This window comes from Apis dorsata, unplaced genomic scaffold (genome assembly GCF_000469605.1).
Source record: "Apis dorsata unplaced genomic scaffold, Apis dorsata 1.3 scaffold_280, whole genome shotgun sequence".
Taxonomy (NCBI): domain Eukaryota; kingdom Metazoa; phylum Arthropoda; class Insecta; order Hymenoptera; family Apidae; genus Apis; species Apis dorsata.
The window spans coordinates 126412-138715 of NW_006263556.1; the positions used below are offsets into that span (position 1 = coordinate 126412).

At 31.3% G+C, this 12304-nt stretch overlaps 2 protein-coding genes across 10 annotated transcripts in view; both read left to right on the plus strand.

Annotated features, from left to right (window-relative positions):
- The window catches only part of LOC102675647 (eukaryotic translation initiation factor 5), a 16591-nt gene extending 13665 nt beyond the window's left edge, over nt 1-2926 (plus strand). For both annotated transcript variants that reach the window (XM_006616854.2, XM_006616855.1), the window contains exons 2-5: nt 15-339; nt 475-1962; nt 2051-2236; nt 2331-2926. In XM_006616854.2, the coding sequence (XP_006616917.1) occupies nt 907-1962; nt 2051-2236; nt 2331-2453 (1365 nt within the window). In that variant the 5' untranslated portion in view covers nt 15-339; nt 475-906 and the 3' untranslated portion in view covers nt 2454-2926. The remainder of the gene's footprint in view (nt 1-14; nt 340-474; nt 1963-2050; nt 2237-2330) is intronic.
- A 1469-nt stretch (nt 2927-4395) lies between these two features.
- The window catches only part of LOC102677436 (kinesin light chain), a 16528-nt gene continuing 8619 nt past the window's right edge, over nt 4396-12304 (plus strand). Inside the window, exons 1-8 of one of the 8 annotated variants that reach the window (XM_006616873.2) lie at nt 4396-4791; nt 4938-5028; nt 9317-9683; nt 9773-9938; nt 10209-10924; nt 11011-11214; nt 11486-11605; nt 11761-12017. In XM_006616873.2, the coding sequence (XP_006616936.1) occupies nt 9342-9683; nt 9773-9938; nt 10209-10924; nt 11011-11214; nt 11486-11605; nt 11761-11886 (1674 nt within the window). In that variant the 5' untranslated portion in view covers nt 4396-4791; nt 4938-5028; nt 9317-9341 and the 3' untranslated portion in view covers nt 11887-12017. Of the gene's footprint in view, nt 4792-4937; nt 5029-7021; nt 7551-8135; nt 8762-9316; nt 9684-9772; nt 9939-10208; nt 10925-11010; nt 11215-11485; nt 11606-11760; nt 12018-12304 lie in introns of those variants that run through there. The other 7 variants (XM_006616870.2, XM_006616869.2, XM_006616868.2 and 4 more) reach the window with 7 other exon arrangements.

The window sequence follows — 12304 nt, forward strand, 5'->3', positions numbered from 1 at the left end:
TTTTCTCTTTCCAGAAACATCCAGGATATCATCCAGAGGGAAAGGATCGGTGTACAGCAAAGGCGGCGGTAGTAGGACGTTGTCCAAGCGATTTCTAAACGGCAACATCATCACTTACGACCGGTCTAATCGTTCGTTACGAGCCACTTGTGAGTTAACCACACCAACCTGGTACCCAGGCTTTCTTAGGGGCACAAGCAACGGACAGGCAGCGTGTATGATCATTGAAGACTATCCCCCTCTGCCCACCAAACCGAGGCAATATTTGCATCAAGATACTACCCAACGATTTCTGAATCATCTAGTCCTGCCTAAGCACAGGACCTCAAAATTTTCCAGGTTGACATCAAATTGTCCAATGGAATATATTTTTTATCCTGTTTATATATATTTTACATTTAGATTAGAAAATTTTGTATTTAAGAATAAAGAAAAAAAGAAAAAGATGGATTATATATATTTTTTAATTTTTAGTAATAGGCATCGGAAGCTACAGCCGTTCAGAGAAACGTGACTGGTGTCAACGGATAGTGCGGCATACGTTACCGCAGACAACGAAAATCACCCTGACTCGACACGTAACGAGCTACCATCGGGTAGCCATTGCCTGGCAACGTCGCTGCACAGCAATCAAACTGCCGCTGGGAAACGTGGAAAGTAGATCCAGAAGGACGAGGACGAAGACGTTACCTACTTGAACGATAGAAAGATAGGGGCCAATAGAATCCAGAGAGAACGAGAGTGATCGACCAGAAAAAGCTTGGTAGCTTTCGACAATTCGACGCTTGCATCACCAACCATTTGCCAACAACTCGTTTTCACAACGACGTCTCGTCAGAAATTGCTATTGTCGCTTGGAGGGGATATTAATTTAGCAAGAAGCAAAAAGTGGAAATATCAGTCACCATGGGGAGTGTCAACGTAAATCGTAATGTCAGCGATGCGTTTTATCGCTATAAAATGCCACGGATTCAAGCCAAAGTAGAAGGCAAGGGAAATGGTATCAAAACTGTGATCGTGAATATGGTTGATGTCGCGAAAGCGATTGGAAGACCTGCCACCTATCCTACTAAGTACTTTGGTTGCGAGCTCGGAGCACAAACTCAATTTGATTTCAAAAATGAAAGATTTATAGTAAATGGTTCGCACGATGCTACAAAATTGCAAGATCTTTTGGATGGATTCATTCGCAAATATGTATTATGCCCGGCTTGCGATAATCCTGAGACCGAATTGATGGTCAGTTCGAAAAAAGGGACTATTTCACAGGGATGCAAAGCATGTGGCTATCACGGACTATTGGAAAGTAATCATAAATTGAACACTTACATTCTAAAGAACCCACCGAGCTTGAATCCTGCTGTTCAAGGTAGTTCTTTAACTGAAGGTAAACGTGGGAAACGTTCAAAACGTGCGAATGGTGAAACAACTACCACTACAACCACTGCTACTGCTAATGGCGATCGATCTGGTTCTCCGGAAAACGATACCAATACCACCGATATCGTAGTCGAGGCTCCTGAAAAAATGGCGGACGAGAACGGAGATGATGATAATTGGGCAGTTGACGTGTCAGAGGAGGCAGTCAGAGCTCGTCTACAGGACTTGACAGACGGGGCAAAAGGAATGACCATCAGCGATGATCTTGACAAGACTGAAAAAGAGAGGATGGACATGTTTTATAAATTAGTTAAATGTCGTCGCGACGCTGGGCAATTGGATAATCATAAAGAGCTGATCACAGAGGCCGAACGTCTGGAAATCAAGACAAAAGCGCCATTGATTCTGGCCGAACTACTCTTCGATCAAAATATTGCTGCTCAAGCTAAAAAGTATCGAGTACTTCTCCTTCGTTTTACCCATGATGATATTAAAGCGCAGAAATATTTAATTAGAGGAATTGAACAAGTAATAGCGCTGCATAAAGATGCTTTGATGCCGAAAGTACCTGGTATTTTAAAGGTACAAAACAAATTATTGATATATTCATTAGTCGTTATTATTATTATATTTTTAAATGAAAAATTAATAATAATTCTTATTGTTCTAGCTCTTTTACGATGCTGATATTTTGGAAGAAAAAGCATTATTCGAATGGTCAAACAAAGTGACTAAAAAATACGTATCAAAAGATTTATCCCAAGAAATTCACGATAAAGCTGCACCATTTTTAACTTGGTTACAAGAAGCAGAAGAAGAGGATTCTGAACCAGAAGAAGAAGACGATGATTTAGAGGTAAGTGTTTGCTTTTTAATTATACTTTGATATTTTCCATAATCTCAAATTATAATAATTAATTTCTTTCTTTATTTACTTTTTATTATAATAGATTGAATACGACGATAGAGCCAAACAATCACTAAAACCACAAGAGTCACCCCCTATGCAGAAGCCTGCTGTAGTCAATGAAGACTCGGATGACGAAGATGATTTTGATATTGATGCCATTTAAAAAGATGCTCAGTAGTCGGACATAAAAAATAGAAGAAGAAGAAGAAGAATAGAAAAAATATGTCCGATAAATGATGACGAACGATTATTTCTCACACGATACAAAGAGTCGCAATGCAATGTATTATAATATAGCATTTTGTTATTTTAGGCCAAGAAGTGATTATGAATGCCATTATATATATATGAGAAATTTTAACTGTTCCCAAGTTAGCAATATTTATCTGTACCGTAACACTTTTAATTGTTTTTAATAAGGCGATTACGAATTACCTATACATTATTCCTAATTAATTATTGAGAGATTTAAAAAAAAACAGATGCTTCTATACATTGATATGCATCTATTTTAGAAGAAATAAAATATTGATAGTTCTCTGCCGTTATTGGGAAGTTGGCCTGCTAAAAGCGTTCTCTATTGTATCTATTTACTATTCAAATAATAATTATTCAAATAAATATGGTTTACCGCAATATATCGTTTTTTTTATTTCTAAAGTATTTTTATGATTTATTTATTTTCTGAATTATGAATATATAAACAATGATTAAAAAATAGATATTATAAATAACAGATTTTGGATATTTAATTTTTTTTCTTTTGATATAATTCATCAATGATTTATATAAAAATATTGCGCATATTATGAATTAGAATTTCAATTATAAATATTTTTAAATAGATGTTATAACATTATGATTATTTAATACTAATAAATAAATTATTATATGAATATTATTCATAATCTATAGATATAACAAAATTCTTAGCGATAAAAAACTACGAATTATTGAAAACATAAATTTAAAATATTTAATGGAAGAAAAAAATTGAAAATACATTCAATTAATATTCTGTGTCTTGCGTATCTGTGATCATGCGTCAATAACTATAGAATTTATTTAAGCATAGCAAATAGTGAGAAAGAATAAAGATAAGATAAAAATTGTAGAATCAACGCCATTTTTAGTGTGCCGCAAATGAAACACAAAAAATAAAGAGAGAGAGATGAGAGAAAATAAAAATGAACCATAAGCGTCATCTCTTGAGTGTGAAATACATCTTTTCAAAGAATCTTTTCTAAAAGCACTCGAGAGATGGCACACAGAGATTTTCAATTTTTACGTTATTTTTATTCTTCTATTATTTGCTATTCTTTCCATTATTTATACTTTCCATTATATATGCTATTCTATCTATTCTATCTATCTTATTAATGACTATTAATTATTATTGGAAATGATGCTAATTTCATAATTTTTACTCTATTTTTATTTTATATTTTTATTTTATATTTTTCTAATATTTCTTACCTTTATCTATATTTTGTACATAATATATTCAATTAGAGATATAGAATACAAATTGAATATATTTCTAACGTTTTTTTTCATAATATATCTGAATCTTTAAAATAAAATTTTTTTTATTATATTTTTAACTACATAAGACGATGATTTCACGAAACATATTTATAAAGATATTATTATAAACATATTAAATATATTTTTAAATTGTTTTAATTTATAAAAATAAAAAATTCTGTATAAAATGCATTATTTTATATACATTTATAATATAAAATGATATAAAATATTTTTTTTACTTATTTTGTAATTTTTATTGAAATTTAATTTTAATTGCAATTATTTATTACTAATTTGATTTAAGTTTTAATATTTTTAAATATTTATTAAGAATATATTGTGATCTTATTTTAAGCAGAATTGATACATTGAAAATAACATTAAAATAATAAAAAAATCTTAATATTTTCATAATGTCGATCAAAAAAATATATTGAATGTTACATTTATTTTGTGTTTCATTTATGATAATATATTTAATTATTTTGTTATATTGATAGTTTATATTATATTTTATTTTAAAACATGATATATTTCATAGAAATCAGCCTAAGTTTTCGAAAATTCCAATGATTGGCGCTGCGATCACTTAGAGTCGCTTCAGTCGCGCTTTTACAATCGACTGAAGATTGACTTACATTCTGGAAATATTGTCGTCAATTTATTCATTTTAACGAACGTATTTTTTATTCGTACGTAATTTAACGGAAATCTTTAATATTATAAGAGTGTAAATTACACTCTATACTTGTTTATTCGGTATCCGAATCGTGGAATATGTGGTTATCATACTTTTATTAACTTGCACGGTTCACGCCATCTTATTCTGTCATCAAACGTGCAGAAATAAAATTTAGTGTCTCTTTTTTCGTGTTTCTTTTAATCGGTGAAAACAATTTTTAAACAAAACTTCGATCAATAATCTTTCGTATCGCGAATATTATTTCACAGTGAATTTGTGGCTGAGACCGGTGAGTGAAAATCGTTTTTTTCAACGTTCGATTCAACATTATCTTTGCTATCGAATCATTATATACTTGTCGTATAAATTATAAAATATTGTACAAGCTAAGTTTGTAAAAATGTATATGTTTATTGTAAAAAAATTCTCTTAAAGGTTCGTTTTCAACGTATATATCGAAATATCTTTAAAGAAGTGGGATGATACACTGAAAAGACGAGAATTCCTGCGTGGACCGTTCACAAAGGTAAGTTCTCGATTGTCGTGACTTTTTAAACATCTTTTTCTTCGTGCTTATACAAATGGAGAGTAATTGGTCCGTTCAGTTTTAAATTGCCACACCTTCGATACGTGATTATAGCCGGAAGTAAATCATTTTAATTTCCGTAAGATTCTGCGAAACCATGACAGAAAATCAGTGACCATGACGATGATTAGAATGATAATTACCTCTATTCTAATACATTTAGAAAGGAGCGCGTTTCATTAAATTTTCACTAATTTGCTAAAAAAATTCTATCTATTAAGAAAAATTTCATGATGTTAATATTCTATTAGGTATATTGTTATGCATATTTTAGTATATAAATACATATATGCAGATAAGCAATGCTAAACAATTTCTCAAATAAATGGAAATAAGATTATAAAAATAAAATATTAATTTTTCTAATTAAATAATTTTTATTTGTAAATATCCTTTTGTCTTATAATTATTTTTAAGTATATATTCTTTAAAAATGTTTAAAAATAATGAATGGATATTCAATTATTATGAATCCCAAATTCCTAACCTCTAAAAAATTACAATGATAATTAAATTATTTATTCAAATATTTTAAGAATTTGTATAACGTATTTTTAATATATATAATTATAGTGTTCTATAAATTGTCATCACAATTCATTCTATATGCAAACTTGAAACGAATATGCAATTGTTACATGATATGAATTTTAATCAATGATTTAGCCGTTACTCTCTACTAATATGGATTTTCAATTGTTTCACGTATTCAGAACCATTTGCGATTGAAAAGTTTATTATATTTATTCATACTATCATTGACCCTTTTCTGTCATACTTTCGAAAATTCCATCCAAAATTTTATTCGTTGAGTTTTCTTTGTTTAATTTACAATGTTATATAAAATAGCAAATATATCATAAAAATAGATTTTGTTGTTAATGCTATAAAATTTATATTTTGTATTTTTAAAAATTATTACTATGTTTTTATTTTTTAAAGATATAAGATATATTTTATAATATAAGATAATTATATTAAACTTATGATATATATATTGTTTATTTTGTTTTATATCAAATACTCACGCACGTGGTTTTCTCAATGTTATCGATTTATATACGTCATAAATACGTAAGATATTATTTACGAAAATTATATAATCAATTGTGATATTATTATTTTCGTAAATATTTTTCTATTTTATTATATATAATATATTTTTATATCTTTATTCACGTAAATGAAGATTTTATAAAAAAAAATTTTTAATAATGCGCATAGTTAAAAAAAAAAATTCGTTTCGATAGAACGAAGAAGATTTTGGAAATATTTAATACTCTAATATATTCTTTATAGCTTAGTCCAATTAAATTTGTGAAAGCAATGTTGTGTTAAATAGACATAGTTGCATATAGTAAACTTTTCTACGAATGCGTGCACATGGTACAGCACTTGTAATGTTCTGTCGTCATGCTGTGAGTCATCGGTTATCGTCTGTCTTTGTTCTCCTTGAAGCGAAAAAGATAGCGAAAACTAGCACTCTATGTACTTATATTCTTTACCGATCTGGGATAACTTTTAAAACATACACGATTTAGCGGTAATTAATTTAAGAATAACTATCGTCATTTTTCTAAATCAGCATATGTTTATATGTTGTAAATTAATATCTCATGAATTATGTTTGTTTTTCGGCTTATTTTAAAATTATTAATTTAAAAAAAAAGTTATAAAGAGAGAAATAAGAAAGATTTAATTTAAATTTAAATTCAAATTAATTCTGTTTTTAGAATTTATATAATATGCATATTTTATTTTGTAAAGAATTCATGTGAAAGAAATTATAAAAGATACACGTCTTCTTAAAGTGTTAAGTGTCATACACGCGTGACACCCTTCTCTTAGGAGCTTCATTCATCGTACCCTTACGCACCCTCCGGTTATTCCTACTGACCGACTGACGTTTATTTGCATAGTATGAGACCGTAACGACACTAAGTATGAAGCTTTTCTTAATGTAGTAACGCATCATTTATTTTCTCGTGTATATTTCGTATAGACATACCGGTATCCTTGCATGTATTTTGTGCAACTATAGGAACACCCATGAAATCGAAGCGCATGCGCAATCTTTCCACCCTCTTCCGCCCCCGTTGTGTCGGTCTTTTGTGCAAAGGGTGCGAAGCCAAACGTTAGTCCTCAGTAAAGAATTAAACGCGATTCCGCGAGGTGCCCCCCTTTAGAAATTACATTGCGGGACACTGTAGTGTATATATATATATGTATATTGTACAGATTCTATTTTTGTACTATTAAAAACGGAATAAATGACTTTTTTACGACAAATTCGATTGACTGAAAGTGACAATACGGTCGCGACTGTTCGCGAAGAAACGAAAAACAGATCGATATAGTAGAAAGTTAAATTTTTTTTGTACACGGATTAGGTAGGTTCAACAGAATCCAACATTACCGATGGGTAGAACAGATATGTCAAAAACGCTGAACGCTTATAGAATGTGAGTAGTTCTCCTACTTACAAATTTTTATACAATTCATTTTGATCATTATCTATTTCTTCAATTTTCTTTTTTTTTAACATTATTCGATTAAATATTCCTACGTTGCTACGTTTTTACGTAAACATACCAAGCTCTAATTGCTATATACTTTCATTAGAAACTTCATATATAATTTTTTTCTTTTTATTTTTTTTTTTTTTTTTAATTTTTCCATTAATATAATTGGATATATGGCATCGAAAAAAATTTTGGTTAGATTTACAAATTAATGAAAACAATTTCTTTCGTAAATGAGATATATAATTAGATGTCGGAATATATTGATGAAGGAAAAAACTGATATGAAAAATTTATATTATATGTGACTCTTTTCGTTATTTATTAGTACAATATTCACTTTCACGCGATAATAATATTCTATATTAATGTTAATTTTAATAAGAAATCAATCCAAGTTGATCTGAAACTTTCTTATTTTTCTTGTCATTATTCTTCATTGTCTGTCAATCAAAAATTTAATTTATAAAGGTGTTGGTTTCTTCTTGCGTGTTTACTATCCTGTTAAGTAATAACTTTTGGAAAAATCAGTTCTGATAATTAATATCAAAGATGAAAGTATAAAATCTTGCTCAAATCTGTTTGTTAAAACTATGCAGTATTTCAGTATTGTAAGGTCAAGGCTTGTTTAGAAAGAAGATTATACGAGGTCAAGGTTTACAGGTGTAAAACTTTGAAATCTTGACCTGGTACGTCCTTGTATCTTTTCATGTATCTATACTTCCGGTCGTTTTATCGATTGCGCAAGGCGTCGGGAATTTTTGCTCTTTTCTCTCGAAATTTTACTATCTTCTTCTATATACCTATATACGTTCTGTCGCATAAAAGAATACGCCATGGTGTTTGCGCTTGCGCAGTATTACTGAGCGATTGATTTCGCTTGGGTTTTAACGCGGTCGTGACATGGGGTAAGTTTTCCATTAAATAAGTTTGTCTCGAATGATTTTTGTATTTCGTGTCGTTAGTTGATCCTTCTTACGAGCAAAGTTAATCATCTTTGCGACACGTAAAAGTTTTACTAGCTCTTCTGTCTTGGAAATTGACTTTTATTTGGTGCGTCGTGTCGCATACAAAAAGCGCCGCTGCAATTGCGCCTGCGCATATATACTAAACCATTGATTTCTGTGGATTTAACGTGGCCCTGACATGGGGTAAGTTTTTATTCGAATTAATTTTATGATAATTGGTATTGGAATATTCCAAAAGCTTGTAGATAGTTATATTCGACGATTGGATCACCAAGATTATATATTTATATAAAAACAAAATTCATTCTAATTGGTTTAGGTTCGAAAATGTTCTTCTTACGTACGAATGCCGGATACGTTCTGCTTGCTTCGACTGAAATACTTCGCGATGCCTATTTTTGATTGCAGTTAATTATTGGCGCGTAAAGCAAGTCGTTCTAAATACCGCTTACCTCTGTTTTACCTTTTTCCTTATGCTTTCTGCTTAGTTACGACTACAGAAATCTGCACTACAGAAATGTAGCCTTATTATCATTACTTATTATCATTGTGAGAATTATATTATAATTAATAGTTAATATAAATTATTATAAAAATTTTACATTCAATTTTATATCTTTTGATTAAAAGACAATACGTTAATATGAATTGAATTATTATTTAAAATAAGAAAACATTATTATGATGTTTTTATATGAATCGAATTTCTATTATAATTGTTTTTTTCTTAATTTTTAGCAAAAAAATAGAAAATATTGGTAGAATGACGGCCATGACGCAGGAAGAAATTATGGCTGGTGCCAGAATTGTGGCCCAGGGTCTGGAAGCTCTCCGTGTAGAACATGGAGGACTTCTTCAGGCTTTGCAGACCCAGGATGCGCCAGTCGCAAGAGACAAAGCTAGTTTATTATCAAAGAATATTGAGATGATAGAATTAGGCCTTGGGGAGGCACAAGTTATGATGGCTCTTGCAAATCACTTACAAATGGTAGAGGCTGAGAAACAAAAGCTTAGAACACAAGTAAGAAGGTTGTGCCAAGAAAATGCCTGGTTAAGAGATGAATTGGCTGGTACACAGCAAAAATTGCAAGCCAGTGAACAAGCAGTAAGTAATCAAATTACATAAAATTTATCATAATAGAATTTATTATAAAGAAATAATTTGAGAAATTGAAGTATTTATCACTTCACTAGCTAGTCCAGTTGGAAGAACAAAAGAAACATTTAGATTTTATGGAAAGCATGAAGCAGTACGATCCTGATCCTTCCGCGGATGATGAGAATGCTAAAGACAGACCGCCAGATGATCCTGTAGTTGATCTATTCCCCGATGATGATGCGGACGACCGAAATAGTAAGTGTACGTTCACTTTCTTTCTTTATTAACAAGCATCTTTTATAGATGCTTGAATTTTTTCTTAAGTCTGTGTGATATAATAAAAGAGATTTTACTAAAACTGTTTTCTTTCTCTCTAGATTTAAATATATTTCAACCAAAAAATTCTGATAAAATTTATGATAAATTTCAAGACATTATTATTGAAGAATATTTTAGTAAAATTTCCTATTCACACAGGCTTAAACTACCGATAAGGGCCACTTTTTTCTATGTTCGCCATTATTATTGCAGCAATATCACCGACACCGCCTTCACAATTTGCACAACAAGTGAATGCTGGATACGAGATACCTGCACGTTTGCGTACGCTGCACAATTTGGTTATACAGTACGCGAGCCAAGGCCGCTATGAAGTAGCTGTTCCCTTATGCAAGCAAGCATTGGAGGATTTGGAAAAAACTTCTGGTCACGATCATCCTGATGTTGCCACAATGTTGAACATTCTTGCTTTAGTATATAGAGATCAAAATAAATATAAAGAAGCGGCAAATTTGTTGAACGATGCCTTGGCTATTCGTGAAAAGACGCTTGGTGAAAATCACCCTGCAGTCGCTGCTACGTTGAATAATTTGGCTGTTTTATATGGAAAACGGGGCAAATATAAGGAGGCTGAGCCGTTGTGCAAACGTGCTCTCGATATTCGAGAAAAGGTTCTCGGTCGTGATCATCCTGATGTCGCGAAGCAATTGAACAATCTTGCGTTGCTGTGTCAGAATCAGGGTAAATACGAAGAGGTAGAACGCTATTACTTGCGAGCGCTAGAAATTTATGAAGGTAAACTGGGACCGGATGATCCTAATGTTGCAAAGACGAAAAATAATCTGGCATCGTGTTACTTGAAGCAAGGAAAATACAAGGATGCTGAAGTTTTGTATAAACAAGTATTGACTAGAGCACACGAAAAAGAATTTGGTGCTATTGCCGGCGATAATAAACCAATTTGGCAGGTAGAAGAATGCTTTCAATTTTAAAAAAATGATATGCAAGATATAAATATTTGGTGATATTTGATATGAAAAATTTCTTGTTTCAGGTTGCGGAAGAAAGAGAAGAAAATAAGCATAGAAATAAAGAGAATACTCCATATGGAGAATACGGAGGCTGGCATAAAGCTGCTAAAGTGGATTCTCCTACAGTTACAACTACCTTAAAAAATCTTGGTGCATTATATCGAAGACAAGGAAAATACGAGGCTGCAGAAACATTAGAAGATTGTGCTCTTAGGTCACGAAAAGAGGTAAGTTCAATAATTATTCATCGTTGAACCTATTTGATATAAATATTCTCTTTTACTGTATAGGTAATAGTATAAATAGCACAGTAAAGGAAATTGAAAAAATGATATAGAATGTAAGAAAAAATTTTTAAGATATAAACACCAATTAATTGAATTATGTTGCACTCTCTGAAATTATTAAATTATTAAATGGAAATCTCTATCGTACAAATTATTTTAATCAAGGAGATTATAAGCATTTGTTACTTAAATTGTTTCATCTAATTTGAAGCAGACATTGGAGTTCGTGAAGCAAGGAAAAGTTGCGCAGCTTTTAGGAGAAGAGAAAGGATCGACGAGACGCGGCTCGCGATCCAGTTTAGCTAATAGCGAACACGAGCAACATGACGAGGTAAGTTGTGTCGGATATAAGAAAAAAATATTTTAGTTGCACTGCATGTTGTAGCACACGATTAGTCCGTCTACTATCCTTTTCTTCTTTCTTTTTGTTCTTTTTTCGTTATCCGGCCCGTTATGATGAATTGGCGACACAACACACAATCACAGGGCTCGCTGCCGCTGGTACAAAGGGCGCTACATGAAGGACAGTCTGGCCACAACGACGCTAGTCCTAACAAACCCGGTTTTAAAAACAAGATCTTTCAAGCTTTCGGGATTCATTCTTCCACGTAGGATATTCTTCGTTTGTAGTATTGCCTGTTCGATTAATGCCCGGTCGCACGATAATTTTAAAAAATGCGTAAAATTGTTTGGGAGAAGTTACAATTTAGGTATTTGTTCTTAAATTCCACGATGGTATGATCAAAATACGTTGAGGAATTCGCGATCTTTTATAAACTGTCTTGAACGATTCTTCTTAAATGCAAGCATTTATAGGAATTTATAATTTTTTGAACGTAGGTACACAGACCTTCAAATTTTTGGGCATTTGATATACTATTTTTTCTCAGCCAGATATCCCTGATTAACAATGATGAAAACACATCATAATAATTGCACATTCTATTATTACATTTATTCATATATAAGGATTTAGATAATCGTTTGTTGCTATTTCCATTTATCTTTTTTTTTTTTTTTTTTTTTTTTT